Source organism: Pantherophis guttatus, chromosome 1 (assembly GCF_059756535.1).
Source record: "Pantherophis guttatus breed Tessera chromosome 1, ASM5975653v1, whole genome shotgun sequence".
NCBI lineage: Eukaryota > Metazoa > Chordata > Lepidosauria > Squamata > Colubridae > Pantherophis > Pantherophis guttatus.
Genome location: NC_142063.1, coordinates 112,498,353 through 112,524,599, shown reverse-complemented (window position 1 = coordinate 112,524,599; position 26,247 = coordinate 112,498,353). Strand labels below are relative to the sequence as shown.

General features: G+C 41.2%; 1 protein-coding gene across 5 annotated transcripts in view; it reads right to left on the bottom strand.

The window, feature by feature from the left end:
- SYT7 (synaptotagmin 7) overlaps positions 1-12,155 on the bottom strand; it is a 256,942-nt gene extending 244,787 nt beyond the window's left edge. For 3 of the 5 annotated variants that reach the window (XM_034420188.3, XM_034420189.3, XM_034420192.3), the window contains exon 1: positions 11,653-12,106. In XM_034420188.3, coding sequence (XP_034276079.2) covers positions 11,653-11,680 — 28 coding nt within the window. In that variant the 5' untranslated portion in view covers positions 11,681-12,106. Of the gene's footprint in view, positions 1-11,652 lie in introns of all 5 variants that reach the window. The other 2 variants (XM_034420194.3, XM_034420193.3) reach the window with 2 other exon arrangements.
- Positions 12,156-26,247: the final 14,092 nt, after the last annotated feature.

Below are 26,247 nucleotides of genomic sequence, written 5' to 3'. Positions count from 1 at the left end.
CATCCCAAGCTCCATTTTAGCTGGCAGAGGGTTGCAGGAAGCTGTCACAGTTGAAAATGGAGCTCAGGACCAGTTTTCGCTGGCAGAGCGCTTGGGCCACCAGAGGTGCCCCCGTTACGGGTGACATTGAGCTGGCCATACCTACCCTGGCCACGCCCACACAGGACCCCAAGGTCAAATACAAGTCTGATGCGGCCCTTAATGAAATCAAGTTTTGACCCCTCTGATCTAAAAGAAATACCATTTGCCTGAAAGCAAGAACTGGTGGGATCATAAAATAGAGAAAGTCATAGAAAATGAAGAAGCTAAAGTGTTCTGAGACTTTGCAATTCAAACAGACAAGCATCTGCCATATAACAAGACACCAGACATAACAATTGTTGATAAGAAAGACAAAAAAAGTCTGGATGATGGATGTGGCGGTACCAGGAGAGAGCAGAAAAGAAGAGAAAGAACTGGAGAAGATAACAAAATACAGAGAACTGCAAGCAGAAATGGAATGACTGTGACAAAAGCAAAGACAGTACCAACAGTAATAGGTGCCTTGGGTGTAATCCTAAAACAACTGGAGCACCACTTGAACACCACTGGCATTGACAAATTCACCATCAATCAATTGCAAAAAAACCTGTTTTACTCAGAAGGAACAATTTACAGCCTGTGATGATACTTGTAACACCATAAAACATCCACATCTGCCTATCCCAGGTCCTTGGGAAGGACTCGACAGGTGGATAAAAATGCCAAATCCAGTCTGAACATCTGGCTGACTATGTGATGAATCGTAATACTAATAATAATCCAATTTTAGATTGCTATGAGCAGCAGAAGCACCCCCCCCTTTTTATTGCACTTTTAAGATTCGTAATTTCTAAGTGCAAGTGTCATTGTGGCAAACTATGCTAAAGGAAGGATTTTTAAAAAGACACTTTGATCCAAATCTTTCCAAGTCAATGGATATTGGGGTACACTATCTCTTACTTTCAAGAAATCATGTATAGAAAGAAGTAATGTGTCTTATTCTGCACATCTAAAAAAGAGATGGAAATCATATCTAATGGTATAATTTAAAGCATTCCATCTTAAAGCAGATTGGCAAACCAACTTCTTCCCAAAGTAGAGAACAGCCGTGAACAATCCCAATGAAAACAGAACTGGCCTTGCATTTTAGCTTTTGCACCATAAACTTCTACTGTCAGAAAACGAGTTCTTTGGAGAAAGAAAGTAACACCAAATAGCTTATAAATTTTGCTGTTCTGAATGTCCACATCTTCTTCAGTGATGTTTTACATATTGTGGAGTACATGTTAAAATGTAACCTATACAACAAATGTAGCTGAACCGTGGCTTATAATGTATGAAGTGGTATAAATTGGGGTGGCAGGGTCAATCGCTGCATGTTTCTGCCAGAAATACAATGTGGGAAAAAGTGCACAATAATCATTGCACATATTATATGTCAGAAGACGGTACCCTACCCACCCTTACAGAAATCTGAAGAACTGGATTAGACAAAAAAATATCTTTTATGTTTATATATTCTTAATCGCTTATGATTTATTAGCTGCTTTTGAAATTGATGGACATCGTAAAGCAATTTCTGGGTATGGCAGAGGAAACTGAACTTTTTTAAAGGGATTAAAATCTAATGAACGAGTAAATAAATAACTAAACCTTCAAGGTCAGAACTGTATTTTGTTCAAACTACATGTAATTGTGCTTCATCATTATTAGCCAAAACCACCTTGAAAGACTGAATCTGAGTGAGATAAAGCGATTGTCATAAAGGATATATATTCAAAGTTCCTTCTTTTCTTCATATATACAACATTGCACAAACACAATCATAGGAAGGGCATTCTAGAAGCAAGATTTTAATGTCCCACTCTAATTGTTCACCAGCTGATTATTTTGCTCTGCTTATGCATGCTATTTACTGACCACACAGTACAGTTCTTCCTGATGGTGAGCTAATGGCTATTCTTTATGGATATTCTACTCAAACAGAAGTGGTTGTAAATTTGGAACCAATCAGAAATCTGTTATTTTAAATGCACATTCGTCAATGCTGAAAGAGAGGCAACATAATTATATTGTTTACTTTTCTCTGCCTCTCCCTTTGATAATGCTTTTTACAGAGTTATTGGTAGCATGAGTGGTTCAATTTTGATAGATAGTCTTGGAATAATAATAATTTCAAGTATCATTAATACTTCCCCTGCACTCTCAAGCCTTTATCTTCTCATTAAAACAGGGGAAAGTGCCCAGCATCTTTCTTCTTTCTATACAAGTTTCCCTTAATATCTGTGGACTAATTGAGAAGAAAGCTTGGGGGGGGGCTCTTTTCTCTACATTCAAACAGGCACTTCTCCTCTTACTCTGCTTGTCCTTTTTAAACAGAGTTTCTCCATGGCAGCCTTACTGCCTGTCCTTTAAACCCTGCTCCTGTTACATTCATCACCGATACAGTAGTCAGATCCTTGGGGACTTGAAAGATGGCAGCAATTATATTATCTCCATCAATCTTTATCACCCTGTCAGTCTCTGATTCTCTCTGGAAGGTTAACAGCTAAGAGGTAAGTCCAGGGGTATTTTTTTTCCCCTGTTCCCACCCCCTTCGGATGAAGAAACCATCTTCTGATTTCAAGTCTGCACCGCACCCCCAAATCTTTCCGCGATGGAAGATTCGCTTTAGCAAGAATGTGTTCCTATTTTCTAACCCAAACTGGTCTTAATTTTAGCTGCCTGGCCTCACCTGCCGCTCGACTGGGGAGGACACAGGCAGGACGCACGACAAGAGCTATTCCGGGAGACTGCTAACACCTGACAGCATCAAAGGAATTTTACAGCGAGGGGGCGGGATCTAGACCACAGACTGGAAGGAAAAGGCGAGCGGTCTGTGAAAGCAACAGTTTCATTCCTCTTACGCCCCAAGGACTCTTGGCCTCCGTCCCTTGTTAGAATCCCAAGAATGCGAGCTTCTAGCGATCCTCCCTGAATAGTCCGTGCCCCACAGCTTAAGGATAACAGATAACCGAGAGTGTTTGCTCAGCACCGTGTGATCGCTAGAAAGACCCCGAGACAAGCATCTCGGAGAAGCATCCTGTGCCACTAGCTTTAAAAAGGATGTGTGTGTGTGTATCAAATGTATCAAATATATATCAAATATTTTCATATAGAAACAAAAAAGGAGCCAATTCCGAGAAGCCATGTGCGTGAAAAGAGCCACCTCGGTAGTTATGGCTGGGAGCGGCAGAGGGCGTGCCACTCAGCGAGGCAAAGACGGTACCGCGGCTGCAGTGCCGGCTCCGCCCCGCAGGCGAAGTCTGGCCGTGCTCGAAGAAGCGCCTAGCCCGCCGCAGCGAGGAGGAGATGCGCTGCGCACGCAGACCCTTTTCTCTCCCGGGAACCGCGCACCATTTCCGAAAGCCCGTAGGGAGCCGTGCCCAGCCCTTCCTCTTGCTCGTCGACCTTTCCACACACCCCTCTCCGCTCCTTACAATACAAAGCCGGTCAGCTACATTTTCCTCCCCCCCACCCGAGACCCCGGTGTTTCCGCCTATTTTGAACCAGCCGGGCTCGAAGCCCCCTTTTTTGTCCACTCTCCCTCCGACGCTTTGCAAGAGGACTCGGATCTCTTTCTCCTCCGGGAAAAGGAAGAGCGGGGGTTGATTCGGGCACCCTCGAGGCGCTTGGTTATTCCATATCCGCCTCCCCACATTAGCTCGGGTCAGAAAGCCTCTTTGGGCCCTTAAGGGCAAACAGCGGGAACCAGCCAAGCTCTGCGGGGCTCGCCGTCCAATACCGGCGGAGCTGATCAGCCCTCGGTTGAAGCGAGCGAGCGAGCAGGCGTGCGTTTCTGTCTTGGCTGGGAGGATCGTCGGACATGAGGTGCCCTCTTAATGAAAGGAAAGGAAACTAAACGGATAGCAAAGCGACTCTGATAAGGTGGCCTTTATCTTGGGAGAGGGCCGGGCAGGGGTGGGGCAGGAATCCCACGCTCTCTTTTGCCCACAGCAATCTCTAGTGGGTTGTTACACTGCTCTCCCTCCCTCCCTAATTTGTCTCCTCCTGGAGTCAGCCGAGCAAATACCCCCAAAGCGATTCAAATCAGCACTGGTCACACAATTTGCAGCAGGCACGTCTTTCCTAAAATAGACAAGACAATCTGGGTGGCAGCCTATGAATAAGTAGCAACACGCCCAAGGGGGTCAAGGATTGTTTCAACACTTACTATTTGTGACCATCCAACAGATATTTGGGTTCCTCAATATGACTGCTTTTTTAAAAGCAATATTTTAATTAAAAGGAATGTTTATTCTGGACTCATTAATCTATACTAAGGAGCAATCTTGCCAACAGCTAACTGGTTTTTTGGATCCTAGTGTAAAGCATTACGGTAAAGGCAAAAGTGATAATTTAAACCTGTTGTCTCTGGACCACTTTGTCATAATTTGGCATGCCCTTGCTCAAGCCATTTCAGACAACATTTGATGGTTGACCTAATGACAATTTATGCATCCATTGAGAACATTTCTTGGCAATCATGCACAGGAAGAGGGGTGGAATTATTTTTGACTTATAAATGGGGGCAATAGGCAACAGATATTAATGCACATATGACACCTTTCCCAGTAACACCTCTCGTTCATTACCGTATGACTGGGAAAACGTCAGGTGAATTTCTAACTATCCAGCCTTTTCATTTTGTAAACATCTGGCCAGATAAGGACTAAAGTCTTTTTACAAAGTATAGCTAGCAAGGGGTTGAAACCAATACTGGTATTCTTCGACTTCCAATTATGTGCTTAATGACAGTTTGAAGTTATGATGGCACTGAAAAAAGTGACTTATGACCCAAGAGTTACAACCATCACACCATCCCCATGATCATGTTATCAGGATTTGGGCACTTGGTAGTCAATTCACATTTACGATGGTTGCAGCATCCTGCAGTCGTGTGATTGTGACTTTCCCAGCTGACTTCCAACAAGCAAAATCATGGGTGAAGCCAGATTTTTCTAACAACTGTGTAATTCACTTAATGAGTGCATGATTCGCTTAACAACTGCTGTAAAAATGATCATAAAATAAGGTTCAGTGATGATTTGCTTAACAACCGCACCACTCAGTGACCAACATTCACTTGGTCACACCACTTAGTGATCAAAATCCAACCATGGATGTAAATTGAAGATATGCTAAATGGCTACTAGCCCCTGCACCCCCCCCAAAGTATTCAGATGTATCATGCAAATGAAGGGAGCAACGGCTATATTTCTGGAGAGAATTGGGGTGGGGGGGAGTAGAACAACTGTAACCCAAAAGTGGCCACCCTAATGCTAAGGCTGCAAGGAGCAACAGGTAGAATCTTCAGAGTAAAATGGGGGGGCGGGGGAGAGAGAGAGAGAGAGAGAGAGTGATTTGGGAAGAAACTGCAGGTATGAATTTCTTAAGTAATGCAAGTGAGATGCAATCTCCCTTTTGCTATGCATGATTACATCTAAGATCTTGATTATTTATTCTTTTATGTCACTGGTTGGCTTTTCTATGGAATGTCTGTTGCTTTTACTAGCTCAGTGACAGCATTGCCACTATGGTACTGTCCATTATACATCTTCAAACTTTTCAAAAGGTTGAAAATCTGAAGCAGCTTTATGAGTAAGTTTCAGTAGCACACCTAGCATCTTCTATTCTTCCAATTTATTCTTCACAAAGCAAGTCTGCCAAGAATCTAAAAAAGGGGATGTAAACTCAATGAGATGGCCATGTCCAGCTTCCATTTTCTCCATGTAAATTACTTCCCCACTTCTACTCCTGCTTATCCACTTTTATGTTCTGCATATGTGTTAATTCTGTGGTCAGTTTTTTTTCACCTATTGCTTTCTTCCCCTCTCCCTTTACATATTTATATAAACTACTAACTCAGTCGTCTCCTCCTCCTTTCCTAAATCCCACACTTCCCACAACTCTCCTTCTGATAATTCTGTAATTCATTTGCATGTAGCCTACACCTGAGTTCACCCATACTTGTTGCTAATGCTTCAAATAAACTCCATGCCACCACATTTTTTGCAGATACTGAAGTAGTGTGAATTGAACCACATTTCCAATTGACATACAAGTGAAGCTAAAATTAATAATACAAAGCCTTGGCATCTACAAAGACCTGACGTTTTTGTGTAACATTTTCTGAGAAATGCAAATATAATACCGGTAGTCCTTGGCTTAAAACCATTCATTTACAAAGTTCTGAAAGTTAAAGTACTGAAAAAACTCACAACTGGTCCTTGTACTTTCAACCTTCACAGCATCTGCATGGTCATGTGATCAAACTTCAGGCGCTTGGTAACCAGCATGTATTTACAATTGTTGAAGGGTCACATTATGCCATCTGCGAACTTCCCAGCTACCTTCCATTAAGCAGGAAACCAGATTCATTTAACGACCACTTGATTTACCTAATAATTGCAGTGATTTGCTTGACCATTGCAAACAAGGTCATAACATTGCCACAATTAACTGAACAACCAATCTGCTTAACAAAACTTCTAGTCTCAGTTGTGGTCATAAGTCGAGGACTATCTGTATTCATTTCAGCCTTTACCACAGAATCCAGATAAGACGTCTTTATCCCCAATGAATTTAGCGTTCTGTATTCACGTGTGACAATGCAATGGCCACATACCACAAGCAAGAGGACATCCATCTGCTGTGTCAAAGAAGATCAAATGAGGACAAATCGAATTTGGAGAAACAATTATTTGAGCTAGAAATTCACAATCTTTGAATAAGATTGATGGGACCTCTCCTGACATTTTATTCTCTGATTGTTGAAATAAAGTATCAGTTATTCCCATCCAAAATAACAAGGAGGGTGAAAAATGATACTTTTTTTAATCAGTTATCAATCATTAACTGATCAATCTGATCAATTTCTTGCTTTGGAATAAGAATTGTAATTGAACATATTTGGAGTCATCAGACCGGGAGAGACTAATCACTCTTTAGTCTACAAATCTAAAATGCAGTTGTGTATGACATCCTACAACCTATATCCTAATGGTGGCAGTTGCATTCTATTTTCCCACATGCCTGCTGAATTTGTTTCTGAATAGGTCAAGTTATCTTATATTTTATCCCTGGTGTAACAGATTATACCTACAGCCCAAAACCAATAAGCAGCAAACAGGTGGGAGGAGGAGGCCCTGTTTTCTGCTTTCTTTCCAGTAACTGAGTATGTCAGTTGCACTATATGCATTTATGACAGTGTGTGTAATTTCTATATAACAATGGAGCAATCCATGTGGGAGAGAGAAAGAGAAGGGGAGAAAGAGTAGTTACAACTGGATACAGACATGCATTCAGCCTCTACCCCAACCCACTAGTTCAGGGGTGTCAAACTCACAGGCTGGATGTGACATGCACTGACCACACCCACCCGGTTTAGTGAAGGGGAAAAAAGTCACGATACATCACTTGACTTGATGACTTGAGTTTGACACCCATGCACTAGCCCACAGTCCTTAAAGCTAGAATGGTTGGCCATGCCAGTTCTTCAGGCTTAATTGTATAATTTAGCTATCACAACGTTAAGATTTTCAAATTCATTATTTTGTTTTAGATCATCTATGACAATGTTGGTGAATCTTTTTGGCATCAAGTACCAAAACGGAAGCATGCACGCATGTGCCGAAAACCGGAAGAGCAGCCGCCTGGTGTGAATGTGCGCACCAGGAAGATAATCTTCCGGTTTCCGGCGAAGACCAGCTGGCCAGTGCACATGTGCATGCTGGAAGCTGGAAGACCATTTTCCTGGTGCGCGCATATGCGCTGGGCGGCTGCTCTACTGGTTTCCGGCGCTCCCACACGCGTGAAGACCAGCTGGCTGGCACGCCAGAACCCTGAAGAGCAACAGGCAACCGCTCATGTGCAAGGAGATATGGCTCTGCGTGCCACTTCCGGCACATGTGCCATAGGTTCACCATCATTGATATATGCTGTGAAGATAGTTTGAACTTAATTCCTATCTATTCCTGATGGATTTCCAAGGTCACAAACAGAAATGTGTAATACATCTGGAGTACCAAATTGCAAATAATTCATACAGAAGGATGAAGTTTTTTTCTGTTCCCCTACCAAACCCCTTTCCCCCTCCCATACACTTTCTGTGCTCGTGCATTACAAACTCCATCTTTACTTGTATGTCTCTCTAGAAGAAAGTTTCACTGAAATCAATGAGATTTATGAGCAGAAATTCTTAGAATTGTTGTACACAAAATGAGCTCTGGAACTCAGCTATCAACCAGAATTAGACTCATTAAAAACATTCAACCTAAGATTGTTTATATAACATTAAAGAGTGAAATAGAATACACTAAAAATAAAAGTGGTTGGCATTAATTAAGGCACAATGTTCCTAGTGCATTGATTTCTATATGATTAATAGAGTGCATCAATTTCTGTGGAATACTACAATTTAAAAAACATAGATTTTCTTATGTTACAACTTTTAAAGAATCTGTATGAGGACACTTTGAATTCTGAGAGAGATGGCATACACATACATTAGCTTTAAAAAAACCTATGGGTTAATTAAGATATTAGTTAAGAAGTGGGGAGGATCTGCAGGTAAACAGGTGGTAGAGACAACTTCAGTTTTCCACAAGATTTGAATACATCAAGATAAACAAGCATCACTATGCTATGGAATTCCGTGGAGCACAGCTAGCGATTGTCCACAGTCGCTATGCTAATTATTGGCTATAGTTAATATTGGAATAATTATCTTTACTGAGAAAGATGTATGCAGACTTTAGAGAACAGAGTCTGACCTTCATTGATAAAAGGAAGGAGAGAGTTAAGGTTTACATACTTACAGGCCATGTATATGAGGAACAGAGTGCAAAGAGCCAATTCAACTTAATCTGATCATCAACATGAGGGGTTTTTTTTTTAAAGGAACTGGGAAACAGGATTATGCTAAATGACACCTTTAACATTAAAACTTTCTCTGCACTTCTCTTCCCAGAGCAAGAGATCCTCATGGCTATAATGGTTTGAAAATGAATTGCCAACCTAGCTATTGAAGTGCTACAACCTGTTTAAATGGAAAGATACCACAGACAAAAAAGTACTTGAGACAACGCAAACTAACTTAACTTACTTTTCTGAATTGTGTAGTGCAACTGTGAAAAATAAACTGGCAAGAACATGGAAAATACGTCTCCATGTTTTGTTCTTCAGCAGACTCCCTTCTGACTTGGCTCAGTACAGAGTTTTGACTTCTCTATTTTCCAAAAGAACAGGGAAAAATGAATTTAGAGGCCTACAAAGGCTGAGCTGAGACTTGGAAGAAAAGAACAGCTGTTCTGAATAGAAAATTATACACATAACACTAGCTATTAATGATGAATACTATAAAGGATGGTTCCTGGGTGTTCTTTCTGCTTCCACCTGAATAAAAGTAAAAGCAAGTCTGGAACATTCAGATTGAAGTATATACAATATAATTATTTTGTGTTAATGGTTGCCATAGGATATTGCCAAGGGTGATTATGGATTACAGTTTTTTCAATGACAGCATAAGAATAGCCTTGCTGGAACAAACTTAAGTTCTATCAGACCTTCATTGTTTCCCAATAGTGACCAGATCTGATGCATCTGGCAAATACATAGAAGCAGACAGGAAGCCAAGAATATCCATTCCACCTAATCAAGTTGTTGCTTTTTCAAACAGCTTTGGTATATACAGGTTTCATCTATCCCTACATTTGTAATTCCATCAACTCACTACAAGTGTATGTATTTTTCCCTGTCTTATCATTGCAACAATCTACTGATGTAAACCAGGTCAGTGATTTCATCACTAGGGATTCATAGCATCACCCTGACATTCTTGTGCTAATGTAACAATAAGAGATCAGGCTTTGTATCTTCTCATTGATGGCTGTGTAGTGATAGCCTCTAATAAACAGTGTCTTTTGAGATGCTTGTAACCCAAGGAAATTCATAATTCAGACCCATGATCTAGCTCTCTTCTTTTCAATTTGATATACTGATCACACCACTCTGGCACTGGAAGGGCACCCATGTCATGAAAAGAAACAAACTTTTTTGGCAGTTCAGTAAGTCACTGTGAAATCATATGTAGTCTGTACCTACAGATTTTGTTCAAACTAGAAGAAACAAACTTGCAAGATACCCTTAGATTTTTCACAGGCTGATCTGTTGTCAGAAATCCCAAATTTCAGCACTGGGGAGTCCTTCCCAAGTCCTTTCTGTTTTGAAGGCCACATAAAGAAACCACTAATGACCCTATTAATGGGCAAAACCTCCTTTAGTTGTGGATTTTTATACACACGTTGATAGCAGAAGCAGCACACAGTCAGGACTTTCCATACTTTTGGTGCCACTTTTGATTGGGATTTAATCTTTCTCTTTGAATATAGAGGCAGATAATGATTAGGGAGTACTGCCAAATTAAAACGCGTGTGTGTATGTGTGTGTGAGGTAGGATTAAATGTAAGTACGGTTTGCAATTCCACCAAATTAAGCTCATCGGCACTGCCTGCTCACAGCAGGGCAGCGGTGGTCGCTACATTCCTGGAAAACCAAGCATTCGAGCATCTCAGGGACACACACACACACAAAAGGTTCGCTGGGGAAAAACAGGAGCTGCGGCCAACCAGATGCCTGTCTCGGACCAGGAGGAGAAAAGTCGAGGCGAGGCGAGGCTGCTCGGGTCAAGCACTCGCGCTGGGAAGCAGGCGGCCACGATCTGGGTCATACTTTAGCCCAGGAATACAGTAGCAGGTGCCGCCTCCTCCGCCGCAGCTCCGAAGGGCGGTGGATTCTTAAGAAAAGAGGAGGCGGCCGGAGAGAGTCTTCTGCCCCAAGCTATGGGCCGGGAGAAACTCCGTAAAGTCTAGCTAAGCAAGCCAAGGGAAGGGGGCGGCGGGCGGGACGGCAACCCGGAGCAGGGCCCGACCGCATAGGCGGGGAGCTCAACTACGGAGAGGGAGATCGGGAAACGACGCGCGCGCTCGGTGGCCTCTTTTTCTTTCTCTCTCCCCCCAACCTCTCCTCCGTTCCAAACTCCGGCGGCGGCAACAGCTCCACTTGCCAGTCTCCGGAAGGCAAGGCAGTTATGGAGCCGGCTGGGCTCCGCCTCCCTAGGCGGCCCTGCTCTTCTCCCCAACCCCCAAGTTCCCGCCGAGCCAGTCGACTCCAGTCCTGCGCCCAGCGCACCCCTCACAACCTCCTCCCAGCAGGTCGCCGCCGAATTCGCTTCCCGCCACCACCCGCCCCGCCTCGCCTCGCCTCGCTTCGCCGCCGCAGCTACGAGACGCCGCGGAGCCGACCCCTTCTCGCCGCCTCCTTAGCGAAGTGCCGGAGCCCTCCCCTCCCCTCCTCAGGCTCCCCGCCCAATCAGCCGCGGGGAGTCATCCTCTTCCTCCTCCTTCAGGTGCGTGGAGCGGCACCACGACCTCCGCCCCCCTCTTCCCCTCTCGCTCTTCTCCCTTCCCATAGAAAGGGGGCAGCTCCCCCCGGCCCGCACCGTCCGCGGCAAGTGCTCGGCGGTGCCCGGGAGGCGAGGGGGGGGGCGGTCCCTGCCGTGCGGCTAGTTAGTCCTGCGGGGTCGCTTATTACCTTTGGCTGCGTCTGGGTCGAGGAACATTTTCTTCCCCGGCGTGCGGCCAGCCCCTCGGGCTCCTCCAGACGAAGTAAATCCCTCCGCTGTAGGTGTGCGAGGTGGCGGCGAGGCGGGATGCTTCTCGCTTAGCGTAAAGCTCCGAGCCGTCTTCTCAGCGGCAAGCCCATCAGGCGCCGCACGGCAGCGAGGAAGGGGAGAAGCCACAGGCTGCGAGCGGCCCCGGAGTGACCTCCACAAACAGGTTGGCGTCCCAGGCGGCGGACGGCTGGGAAAGAGCGGGAACCGGCATGAGGAGGCTGGATGGATGGATAGACGGAGGCGCCTTGTAGGCTGGGGCTCGCTGACTGATTCTCCTCCTCCACCCAGGAACACACCAAGCCTCCGGAGCCCTTCCCTTCCCCTCCCCTCCCCTCGATGTCTGTGTGTGTGTATGTGAGAGAGAGGGTGTGTGCGTGTGAGTGAGTGAGTGAGAGAGAGCACGCGCGCGCGCGTCGCAAGCCTCCCTTCTCGCAGGCGTCCGGTTGCTGCTCGCTGCTGGTGGGAGAGGAAATTGCAAGGCAGAGCGAGGGAAAGACGCGGCCCGGAGCAGCGCGAGAGTTTGATGCTCCTTTGGATTGCTCGCTCGTCCTCCCGAGGGGGCGGGGGGGGGGCGGCCCGGCGGTTTTACTCTTCGGCTAAGGCGGCTTTGCACCTGAGCGTTTAAATGCCCCCAGTCTGCCGACAGCAGCAATTGAAAAAAAAAAATCCCGAGAGTTGCCCAGTGCATCGCGAACTTCACGCTTAGAAGGGGCTCTGCCTTGAAAAAGGGTCTCCTGTACGCGTACGGTGCTTTTAAAAAAGCCCCAAGCAAAAAGCATCGAGACAGAAAAGACGGCTCGGAGAGGGATCTGTCCAGCTAGTAGTTGGCATGGGTGGAAGCCCTTTTTTTTTTCTTTCATCCTCCGCGTGGTACTAAAACTTACTAAACTGGGTGGGGTGACCCAAAAGCGAGCACCATCCAATTCAAGAGCAGGTGCCTAACGAACTTTACAACCTCGCACCTGCAAAGGTAGCTCTTTCGTTCCCATTGCTTTTTTTTTTTTTACGACGAGGACGTTTGTAGTCTGTTCTGACTCCCTCAAGCATTTTGCTTGTTCCGTTCACGCCCCGAGTGATCCCGGAATGATGTACTATCCTTCTCGAGGTTTTAATGGTTTTAATTCGGGTCTTTTGCGCAGCGTGGACAGAATCCACTGGAAATAACCAGCAGGTTCAAAAATCAGCTCCAGTGTATATGCTCCAGTTCAGGGTTTCTTTTGTTTTATGCCTTTAGTAAATTAAGAAAAAGCATCATCCCCTAGACTTCATGATAAGGATAAAATTTCTTGCCTGAGGAATCTCACCTAAAAACTGGCCTGGATCTTGGCTCTGCTGAGGATGAGAGAATTCTAACTGAGGCCAAAAGAACAGGGCTCTGATTTCTTGTTAGAGCAAATAAATGCATAGTATCTTCTTCCTGTTTCTTAGGGTTGCATTAACGTTTGATAAAGATACTTGGAGAGGTTTTTGAAAACAAATTTGTCCAAATGTGTGAAGAAGTCTAAATCATACAGTACACATTTTCATTACAAAGCTTTGAGAAAAGTAATACTGTATATTAGAACACAGAAAAGTAAGAAAGAAATTGAGCACTAAAAACAGCCCCACTCTAGTATTTCCTTAGTAATTTAGTTCAAACTCATTCTGAATTTTGGAAGAATTATTCTTTATTTAGCTGGACCTTAATTCCATGCTCATGTAGTTATAACTGCAGTTTATTTTACCCTATAGCCTCAGAATCTTTGATTTAGATTTCACCTTCCCTTAAATATCTTGTATTAAATTCAAATTTGAGTTTATTTGTGAAAATACACATCGGGTGTTTTTTTTTAAATTATCAACCTCCTTCCCCTTACCTCCCAAATGAAAGTCTGGAGTAGTTGCACTGTCCACTTGACAGGGTTATTAAAAAGAGAACAGTAGTGACATAATCTACATACCCTTTTGAAAAACATTAAGTGGATACCGTAATAGTTATCAATAATGCTGATAGAGACATCCAGGGGCTGTTGCTTAGTCACTTCATGTGTGCTGTCACTAGAGTTTTATATATTGTACGTGTATAGTTTTTTATATGAAAGATTGTATCATATTAAAGTGTTTAATTGCAGATTTGCACACATTTTTCTTCACTGCTGGAATCTTTTTTGAAAAATAAGTCATTCACACACACTACAGTTCTATGATCCGGTTCAGCATAGATATCCTTCTGTTTGTTTGTTTTTTTAAATTCTTCCATGTACAGTAACTGCTTCATTACCCTGTTTCCCCAAAAATAAGACATCCCCTGATAATAAGCCCAATCAGGCTTTTGAGCGCATGCGTTAAAATAAGCCTCCCCAAAAAAATAAGCCCTCCCCAAAAATATTTAATCACAGAGCTGGAAATCAGGTAAGATGGCAAAAGGAGCCCCATCTTGCTCCATGCACCCTAAAATAATAAGACCTCCTTGAAAATAAGGCCAAGTGCTTATTTTGAGGTTCAAAAAATATAAGACAGGGTCTTTTTTTCGGGGAAACACAGTATCCATCTCAAAATCCCCTCACCTCCATAACCTTTCCCAGTGGCTGTTTGTATGAGTTACTTTGTAGGAAAGATCAGAGTGAGAAGGAGACACTATGAAATTGTAGTCGAGGTAAGTAAGGACATAACTAAAATTAAATGTGATCAACCAGAATGATAACTGGATGTCCCTTTGGGCTGCAGTCTCTGCACATTATGCTACTGAACTAAGCAGCTTGAATATAAGGTTGTACCTATATAGCTCAATCCTGACTACATTAGGATTTTCTCCCAACTTTATAGATAGTGTTGCAATCCAATTCTGTACATATTAACAAACAAATAAATCCTACTTTACTCAATGGAAGTTATGTCATAAATCATTATTAAGTAGTAATTAGTGTTTTGGATATTACCATTAAATTCTTAACCTATTGCAGAAACAGTAACAGAAATCTGTCTCTTTGGAAACAAAGATAATATTGTTTTTCTCAGATGATATTCACTTTGTCTGGATATTCTAGGACCATTATTTAAAAAACCCAGTTGTTTTGGAAATTGATAGCTAGAATAGCTTTCTTAAAAAGAATGTCTTCATTACTACAGTTTGGCAAAGCTATTTCTTTCTAAGTTGCATTTCCTATCTCCCTGATTAACCCAATTTTTTGGGGGGGGGTGTGCTTGAAAAAATAAAGTAAAAAGGAAATGCCAAAGTATATTATACATAATTACAATAATATACAATATATTATTTCATAATGTATTGTAATTATAACAATAATTGTAATTACAATATGGTAAGGTCTTTGAGAAAACTGAGTAGATCAATTGAAATACACTCTTTAAAAATGACTTGAATACGATTTACTTCTTTTTGAAGAAGTAAATGTAATAGTAGAAGATTTTGATTTCTTCATCTTGTGTTTGCAGTTTGATCTGGAATAAGCATTTGTTTGCCTTTCTACAAATAAATTTTATTTTTGTACTGACTGGGAACCAGATGAACTGCTTGTATTTCTCTCCCAAATAAGTTTGCCATATGCCAACCAAGAGGTAACAGGAATGAAGGAATATTAACAGGTTACATTGTGCTGCATATGGCAGGTGCCCCCAAATCATAGACATGTGGCATTTTATAATGTAACACAAGTTGTTAAACACTGCATTGGATTATCAGCAAATGCACTACTTTTTTAAAATAATAATGAACAAATATTTCTAGCAAGTGCACTTAAGAGTAGTTTGTCTAACAATTGATTTTGTTTGCTTCCCCTGAGGCTATGAGAATTCACTTTTGTTCAAATGAGGAAGGCAAATGAATAGCTTGTCCTGTCCTTAATATAATAAATATTCCCCACCTGGTGCTATCTGCAGAGAAACAGGGAAGTTTTTGGTGGGAACCTTTCTCTTTTAACTATTGACCGAAACTTAATTGTTCCAGTCTTTCTCACTACACTGTAATTTAAACCACAGACTGAAGCACATGCTTCTCACTGATCATTGTATATATAATGTTGCAGTTACCTCCCTGTGTGATGATAAAATACTGCAGTTCGGGTGGCTGAAGCCTTTTACAAGCTCCTTGCCTAATCCAATCTCAGGATGGTTAATGTTTGATGACCTAAGGGTGGGAAAAGTCTGCTAAAAACCCTAGGAGCTTCCGCAGTATAAACAGGATAGCCTTATGAATACTGGAATAATAAAAAAAAAGAGGCGACCATTCAGAACAATGAAAGTTAAAGGTCATGTGGTTAGGGACAGATAAACATTTCCCCCTATCAGCTGGAAACAGAAAAGGAAGGAAACTGTAGCTCTGATTGATCACACTGCTACCAGAAGTAATTAATAGGGTGAAGCTGCTAAGAAAAATGAATTGCTGTACATTAGGTCTAAGAAATGTTAACAAGGTTAACCCTGCCATGTACTGTATTAAGGCTGGAAAGAAGACATTTCTTTAGTTCTACATATTTAAAATGTTTCTTGCTTTTGTATAATTAGCTCCTGCACAAGTGGGACAAGCTCTCCTGTAGATAAGATGCAACATAGATCAGATTTCTTTTGAATAATTATCCCAATATCAAAGCATTGCTCAGTACAGGCTGGTGAAAATGTTTAAAGATGAAAAGAGGGTGAAAGCAAGAAATGGTATATACAGTAGATATAAATCCTAACCTGAGTGGGAATCACTCAACCTGGTGGCTGCCGGACTTCTACCTGGGAAGCCTATTGATTTGGTTTCAGATCATATATGTCCTACTCAGACCTTGCATGTGATAGCCAAATAATTAAGTGTACTGCTTTCTTTGGAAAAAGCACTCATGTAGTTGAGTGCTTCTTCCACTCAACTGTGTAGTTGCAGTTATAACAAAGTTAGAGCCCAGCTGAATGCTTACTTCACACTCTGACTCAGAGGCACATGTAGATATTCCAGAGCCAGCAGATCAAATGTACTGAAGGAAACAATCACCCAAATATCTTTTGTGTGGTGAGGTAGTCTAGACAACTAGGCAAAGATGACAGTCCGATGTGAAAAAATTAAGTGTCGATAGAACCAGCTAGAAGTCTCTTATCTTTTAGATCAGTGTTTCTCAACCTTGGCAACTTTTAAGATCTGTAGACATCAGTTCTCAGAATTCCCCATACAACATGCTGGGGAATTCTGGAGATTGGTCCATACATCTTAAAGTCTAGATTTAGAAAGCCCCTTTAGAAAACTACCTACTTCCAGAAGAGACAGGGTACCAAAAGAAATTGGGAAAGCTAGAATCAAACTTAACAAAGAGAAGTTTGTAGTATCAAAAAAAAAAAAAAGTGGGGGGGGGGGGGGACAGACTGAAGAATAAGTATACCAAAACACTCATCCAAGACATTTCTGGTTCTGTGAGTGACATGGCAAAGTGAGCAAAGAAACAAAATCAGAAGAGGTTAGATACAACTATGCTGCTTCTTCTGACAACTATAAGTACGAAAATAAAGCATTACATTGTGTGCTGCCCTGCATTTATTAAATTATGACACCAGTGTGAATTTTGCGCAACAATTCCAACATGCGAGCCTGGGTTTCTTCAAACAGAATGCCAAAGAAGCATGCATTGCAGTCTTCTATTCAAAGCCCCCTGCAGAAGCCCTCATACAGAGTCTTGTCTCACAAAACAATAGTCTGGGCTCCAGCATTGATAAGAAGTTGTAGTCAAAGCCATTTCTTCAGTTTCATTGGAGGCAGGTATTAGGATCCTTTCTCTCAGCAGAGACCTGGCTTCTGACTGCAATTTTAAAAAGGCTAGTCCATTTCATCAATATACTGGCACTCATGAACAACATAGTCTTCAGAATCGTAGTCAAGTCTTACGTTGCAACCCAGCTAATGAACAGTTTTCAGTGAGGCATCCAGAGTTCATACTCTGCACAGAACCTTCCCCACATCTTGTCTGAGGGCTTGGTACCCAGAAGCACATTCTGGTTGCATTCTATTCTTACCAGAATTGAGGAGATTAGAGCTCAAAGCAAGAGGTCTCCATCTTTAAGGCACCTTATATTCTTCAAGATGTGGTTCTGGAAGCTAGAAAAGTGTTTGGTACAGTGTCAGATTTGGTTGAAGCCACTGGGATTCTCTGAGCTTTCCATGGTGCTGATTATACCACCCATTCATGCAGAGGAGCTCTATATAGTAGTCCTTGACTTATGATCACAATTGAGCCCAAGATTTCTGTAGTTAACTGAGGCATTTGTTAAGTGAATTTTGCCCCATTTTATGACCTTTCTTGCCACAGTTGTTAAATGAATCACTGCAGTTGGTAAGTTGGTAACATGGTTGTTAAGTGAATCTGGCTTCCCCATTGATTTTGCTCATCAAAAGGTTGCAAAAGGTGGTCACATGACCTTTGGAAACAGCAATGGTTATAAGTATGGACCAGTTGCCAAGCATCTGAGCTGCGGTGGCGCAGTGGTTAGAATGCAGTACTTCAGGCTGCTTCTGCTGACTGCCAATTGTCTGCAATTTGGCAGTTCAAATCTCAATGGCTAAAGCCTTCCATCCTTCTGAGGTGGGTAAAATGAGGACCCAGATTGTTGGGGGCAATATGCTGACTCTGTAAACCTCTTAGAGAGGGCTGTAAAAGCACTGTGAACCAGTATATAAGTCTAAGTGCTATTGCTGTCTGAATTTTGATCACATGATCATGGGGATGCTATAAAGTTCGTAAGTGTGAAAAATGGCCATAAATCACTTTTTAAAGTGCCATTTTAACTTTGGTCACTAAATGAACTATAGTAAGTTGAGGACTATTAGGGGCAGAACATTTAAATAGAACCTTATAAATAAATTTAGGCTCTTGGGGCTTGCCTTTAAACCTAGGTTTTATATCAAAGTATTTTGATGTGAAATTTTCAATGAACATTTCAGACATAGCCTTAAAATGCAGTCTTTTTGTTGTGAGAAAAATGCCCACCAAACTATTTGGAGATAGATGCAACAGAATATCTTTTATTAGCATGTACAGCTACAGTGATCACTGGACTCTGGCCACAAGAATTACTAAGGAAGGCTGTGGTTTATATAACCCCAGAAAGGTTACATAGGAATGATAAAGCAATGTAAAACATATGGTGGCTTTTGTGGATGGAATATAGCATCTGATAATACTATGAGATGTCCTTACTATGGCTATCCCAGCATCTCTACATTCTTCTCTACCAGCTGGACTCTAATCCATGCTAATTACAGGTTCAACAATGACATTTATTTTATCCATATACAGCCTCCCTTCATGCCAAAGAAATGATAATGATTTCATTTATGTTCTCTTTCTCCTCTCTCTCTCCAGGTTCATCAAGTGGCTTTGATTTGCCTGCTTATTTTTGCCACCTTTTCTTATATTTATACCATGTAGAAGGCTTCATACATGGCAACCTCCAAAGCTTTTGTCAAATGATTCCATTTCCTATTACTATTTCAGAAGTATGCATTCATTTTAGATTTATGTTTTCCTGAAGAGATGTTGCACACTATTATTAATATTGTGAAATTGGAACATAGAAGTAGATAAACAGTTCCTTTTAGTACTGCGTAATGCTTGAGAAATAATTCAGAAAAGATGCTTCATTGAAGAGGGAAACATACAGGTAGTACCTATTGACAACTCTTTAAAGCCACTTTCCTTTTCCCAGCTTTGGACAGCTGCTACACAATCCTGGGAAAAGATGCAGCTGTTCTGAAGAGTTGTGTAGTGCTATACTTGTATATTTACTTTCTGCCATGGTCAAAAACAGTGCTTGGTGGTTTATAAGATATATAGAAAATAACTAAAACGTCCATGGTGAACATAATTTTAAACACCCAGATCAATAAAACCACACAATAATCAAATGTCATGGATCAAAACAGTTGCACCATCATGTTGAATCAATATATTCATTGATGGCTAATTCTAGTTTATAAATGTTTTACAAAAGAGCTCAGTTTTAATATTTGGGACCTCATGGGATCTGAAGCAGCTTTTTTTAGAACTGAACCAGAAACATTGCACAGTCATAATATCTCTTATCCTCTATCCCAAAACATGGTATAATCATTTGGGTTATTAACTAATAAAATTAAGATTTTTTTGCATAAAATAACAAAAAATAATAAACCTTATTTCTCTATAAATTTCCTGGATTGTGCTCCAAGCATGGAAGCTATTTTCCAGGCCTGCTTTCTGCTGATAAATCCTCTGATATGCAGACACACAACATAGTGTTGTTCACAGAAAACACTATGTATTAGTGTATTAGTATTTTAATAGTATTAGTATTAGTACATAGTATTAGTTCACAGAAAAATACTTCCAATAGAACATATAGGAAGGAAAAATGCATGTATTTAAAGATAGATAGATAGATAGATAGATAGATAGATAGATAGATAGATAGATAAGAAAGAAAAAGAAAGAAAGAAAGAAAGAAAGAAAGAAAGAAAGAAAGAAAGAAAGAAAGAAAGAAAGAAAGAAAGAAAGAAAGAAAGATCAATCTTTGGAATTCTTCCAATTCTCGTGGAAAACAGTTGCTATGAGCTCCATCTAGAATCTTGTTCTGCAGCTACAGTCTGATATTTAGGAATTCAGTCACTTCAAAATAAGTAAATTCAGAAAGGTGGCAGGGAAGCTCACAGCAGAAAAACCATTTCTTGCTTAAGAATGCTGTCACAATAGCAATATAGGAAAAGCCTTGTCATAATGCAAGCAATAATTTAGGCAATCGTCAGCAAAGAAATGCCAAAAAGTATAGTTTCTTCATTTCAGGCAATCATCTCACAATTCCTCAGCAGCTCTTAACCGCTTTCAACCAGGTAGCAGAACATTACCTTTAATTAACCCAACTGTGGGTGAAAATCCTAGAGAAGTGCAGACTTTTCAACCTGTCATCCTTCCACATTTTGCTATCGTGTATACATCCATATTCTCCTTATATGAAGGGCGTGTAGCATCATAGTGGTCATACAGCATACAGCCGATTTATTTGATTTATAGTTTGTTCCTTAACAGGTATGCAGGGCAGTGAATAAAAACATCAGAAAGCCCTGAAAAGAATAATATATATATATATTAAAAAATACTGCAGAATCTAAAAGGTAAAGAATTACCAGCAGAATAGAAGAACAAAAGGACATCTGTCAACATGAAAGTGATATACCAATGAATAAAAGATCTGGAAGAAAAATAAATTGATTTACTGCCTAGGTCTGAAATGATCTGAAGATAAGAGGTCAGATGAAATTTTGGGGAGATAGAAAGGGGCCACTTATGGGGAGTCTCTTTCCCTGCAGTCGGCCATGACCTTCAGTGCAAATGAACAGGCATCTGGAAAAGAGATCGGTTGGGAATAGAATTCTGGTGTCCTCTCCCAAAGCTGTGAAGAGCTTTCAAGATCAAAACTGGCACTTTTATCTGAGCTCAGAACCAGTGGAAAGTAGCAAGGCATGAGTAATACATGTTCAGATTGCTCAGTCCCAATTAATATCCTCACAACCACATTTTGAACGATTTGCACCTATCTAATATTTTCAGCCACAGCTATTCATGATGGCATTCTGGGTGTTAAAAGCCAGCATTAGGGGAGTCAACAGTTAGAGGAAGATTGGAGGAGTACAACATTGTCCCCCGCCCACACCTTTCCTTTAATAGAATGATAGGCTTGATTAAAGCCTAATCACCAATACCTACTTTCTTCCACTCCATTTCAGTGAGGGGCACCTGCCAATCTATTAGGTTTTCTATCCTGATGCTGAAAGAAAGAAGCTGCCTGTAATGGCACGTGTGAATGACTTTGAAAAATGAGGGGAAAGAGATGCTGCCTATGGAATGATCAGATAAAAAAAAGAGGGGGGACTGCAACTCAACAATCTGTAAAGAAAAAAAAACCCATCCTATCTTATCAAGCTATAAAATGAGATGGTGGGAGATTTGTATTTTCAAACTTGCAAGATTCTTTATTTATTAAATTCATATGTCACTAGCAACATATAAATTTAATAGATAAATAAATCTAAATTTATTTTTGGTAAATAAAAATAAAGATTCTATTAATATTAATAGAATATTCTATTAATCTATTGCTGAGCACATTGTAAGCCGCCCTGAGTCTTCGGAGAAAGGCGGCATATAAATCAAATTAAAATAAATAAATAAATAAAAAATATAGTTCTACAGTATAGTAGAATTAACTCAGTTTGTCATTGCTTCCTGTCTGGTCTACTTGGAAAATTGACATTGCCGGACACCTGTCTTGGTTCCTTCCTCACCATCATTGTGTGGTTTGCTTATATAAAATAAAAATAAATGAATAAAACAGTACAAATGCAGAGACCCAGTGTTGGCTAATGCTACCTATTGAGAAACCTAAGTGTTACTCCATAGTAAACAGAGGAGCTTTAGTGTTTTCTTAAAATAGTTACAGAGAGCTCACTGCTATAGCTTATTCCCAAGTAAATGTGTCTCATCTGCATCATAAAATTTAAAAGAAGTGAAATAGCTCTTAGTAATTAAGCTAAAAGACAAACCACATGAAAAAAAATCTGTCCCTGCTGAAAGATGAATGTGGGGATCATGGCACTATCAGCCCTCACCAAGTAGACCAGAGTAGGAATCAACTTCACAAGAAAGCTGTGACTGCAATAGTGGCAGATATCTGTAGCTCGGGTGTAGGATGAGGGTGAAGGTTCATTCTCTGAGCTTGTGGGTTGGTTTCCAAATGTTTCATTACTAGGCTAGGTAACATCTTCAGCAAATTTAGGGGATGTCTGTGTCGGTGTTTTTCTGTTTATAAGGGCTCCATGTAGTCAGTAGGTCTTGTGGTGGTGAGGTCACCTCAGGTGAGGGTCCCATCAGGTCAGGGTCTTGTGATGGGTCAGGTGTAAGTCACCAGTGAGAGTCTTGTGATGGGTCTTGCAATGGGGAGGTTACATCAGGTGAGGGTCATTGGGAGGTGAAGTGGTGGGAGGGCTTGAATGGGTTGGCTGAGGATCGGTGCTGTCTCTGGTTGGCTGTGTGGTTGATCTGGATTCTGAGGGGTTCATAGGCTGATTGTAGGTCAATGTGCCTAATGATGAAGTTGCTTGTGGAGTGCCAGGCTTCAATGAACTCACGAGTGTGGCGGGTGATCGTGTGACAGATGATTTCTGTGTTCCCATCGAACTGGTGCTGTTTGGTGTCGGTGTTGGTAATTATAGCCACTCCCAGCTATGACTTACTGGGAATGGCTATAATCATAGAATCTGGCAAATCAGATTGTGCTGTACTCCTCCCCTTCTTATATCTATGTGAATTAGGTAGGGGGTTTGAGCCACATATCCATATTTTCTGTTTGTTTTGGACTCAAGACATGGCTTTTCTTGTGCTGCTTTTGTAACAAATCTCTGTCAAGGTCATCCTCCTTGAATTGTTCCTTGAAGGAACGGTGGTGGCTATGGAGTTAGAACCATGGACTTTGTTTGATATGAACACAAGGAAGTCCACAAGAATGGGTCCTAATCAATCCTGCATATTAGCTTGGAGAAATTCTAGCCCATTCCTTCTTACAGAAGAGCTTGTCAAAAGTTATTGGCAACATTTAGTTGCAGTTATTGCTGCCCAGAGAGGACACACCAAATACTGAAAGCAAAGATTCACATCCCTTTGCCAAACACAAATATGTACTTGGATAATTTTCCTCAATAAATAAATAAACAAGTATGATGATTTTGACTCGTTCATTTAATTGCATTCTCTTTGTTTATCTTTAGGACTTGTTTGGGAACCAATTACATTTATCCAGAAATATTGAAAAATTTAAAAGGGTTCACAAATTTTTAAGCACCGCTGTACTTTTCTAGCCTCCAAAGAGTTAGAAATTTCCCATTCCTATGCTAGCGACCGAACCCAAAATTTGCCATATACAGTACCAAGCATGTTCTCACCATAGAGCCACTGTCTGTCCCTCATTAGATTTAACTTGCATAACCAGTGATACAAATGGCAAGCACCGAGTAGAAATACTTATTTCAATGAATGTGTGCAGTTGTCAGCTTTCAAAGTGCAAAACTGTATTAAACTGTCATTTGTCAAAATTAGTGTTACCTGAATTATGCATTTCCTATCTTTGTATTTGTGATGAGATCTTTTATGTCAGAGTTTCGTTCACTGAGTTATGAATATCTATTTCCAAAACAATACATATGCATAAGTTCCACCAAGATCTGTGGGAAGTCTTGGCACACAGTAGGCACAGTCCAGAAAAGCATACAGAGCTTCCTTCCTTCCTTCCTTCCTTCCTTCCTTCCTTCCTTCCTTCCTTCTTACCTACCTACCTACCAACCTTCGGCTGTCCATCTCAAACAAATGACTCTGGGTGGTGAGTAATCATAACATAAATTAAAAACAGTGATAGTCATATTACAATGTAATTCATATAATAGTCAAGAATTATTAAAATCTGTAAAGATAAACATAACCAGAAAAAGGGGCCCATCATACACTTGGGATCCAAGCCTGGGCATATAACTAGGACCTCAAGACCTTCCAAAAGGCAATAGGATTGGGCCATCCTAATCTCTGGAGGGAAAATGTTCCAGAGGGCAGACACTATGGCATAGATGCCATGCCTTCTGGACCCTGCCAGCCTATATTTCTTGGCTGATGCAACCCAAAGCATGACCATCCTGCCAGACAGGACTGGGCAGGTAGAAACAATTGGGAGAAGATGGTTTCTCAAGTAACCTTGTTCTAAATCATGAAGGACTTTAAAGTTGACACCCAGGATTGGAGGAAATTCTCTCTCTCTCTCTCTCTCTCTCTCTCTCTCACACACACACACACACACACACACACACACACACACCCTTCTCACCTTAATGGAGAGTCTGTGTCTTCCTCAATCTCGGATCCTCTACCAAAAGCCTGGGAGTTTGAAGGTTCTGGTAGGATCTTAGCTGTTCCCAGCATGCATTCTTCTGGACAGAGAGCTCTGATGTTATTCCTGGGATCAGTTGGAGCCATTCTCCCAGCTTAGGAGTCACAGCCCTGAGTGTGCCTACCACTACTGGGACAACTTTGGCCTTTACTTTCCACATCTTCTCCAATTCCTCCTTCAGGCCCTGGTACTTCTCCAGTTTTTCATACACCTTCTTCCTGATGTTACACTTGGCACTGCTACATTTATCACTGCCACTATCTTCTGGTCTTTGTCTACTACCACAGTGTCTGGTTGATTGGCTAGACTGCCTGTCTGTCTGGATCTGGAAATCCCATCTGATCCTAGCTCTTTTATTTTCCACAACTTTCTGTGGGATCTCTCATCTAGACTTAGGAAGGTTTAGCCCATGTTCTATACAGATGTTCCTGTACACAATGCCACTCCAATGCCATTCAGTGTATGCTGTTCCTGTCTCTTAAACACACACACATGCATATATGTGTATAAGTGCATACACACACACACACACACACACAAAATAAGAGGGCTTTTCACTTTCATACTATGTTGGAGTGCATGGACTAAATATGAAATGTAGTTTAAATGAAACTGAATTTTAAAAATGTTTTCAATCAGTTATTTGTGTGTGTCTGTGCATGTATTAGGGTTGACATCTTTCTTTTGTCCATCAGAAATGGTGGTGGAGATTGAAAAAGGGAGTCTGTTTCCCAGTTGTCTCAGTTCTCTCTAAGGCAACACAAAGAGCTTTGTTTTCTAAGCACTGCCTAGAGTATTTAGCAACCTTGAAAACAGAAGGCTATATTCATGTTATAGGATTCACTTTCATAATCTATCTAAGACTAAAAATTCAGATACAACTGGAAACATAGGTTGCTGGTGTATGAATGACATGAATGAGTCATGGTGTATTTTGGGCTTTTGAGTTAACTTTTCATTTAAAAAGTTAAATTCACCTGTACTCCAGAGGAACCAATCCAAATGTTTTGCTTCTGAGAGATTTTGATAGCAAGATCAATAGTTAGATCAATAAATTGATCCATTTAACTTCCAAACTCAAGAAACTGTGATTTGATTTAAGGTTGTTATGGGAACCAGGCAGGCCCCAACTGTGATTTAAAATCTTTGAGTTGTTTCATTGACTTGAGCAGGGGTGTCAAACTCGTGATGACATGTCGTCATGTGACATAACACAACTTTTTCCCCCTTCGCTAAAACGGGGGTGGGCGTGGCCAGTGCATGATGTATCCAGCAGTTGACACCCCTGGACTAGAGTATAAGAAAATCATAATTTTTCAAATTCATGTTTCTGTTTAAAATGTGGAATGGCTACCTGTATTCTCATTTTTTTTCTTAAACACTGGGAAATCAAGCAGATATCATTCTTCAGGATAGTATGATGAGAACATATTCTATGACGTGCCACAGTTTCTTCAGGAATATTGGCCTCCACTTGGATAAAAGCATTATTGCTTTCTATCTGGATACTGTCACCATCTGATTATGAAATGCCCGAAAACAGTTTGAAGTACTGTGGTGAAATTGGGAATCTACAAGTGGAAGGACAG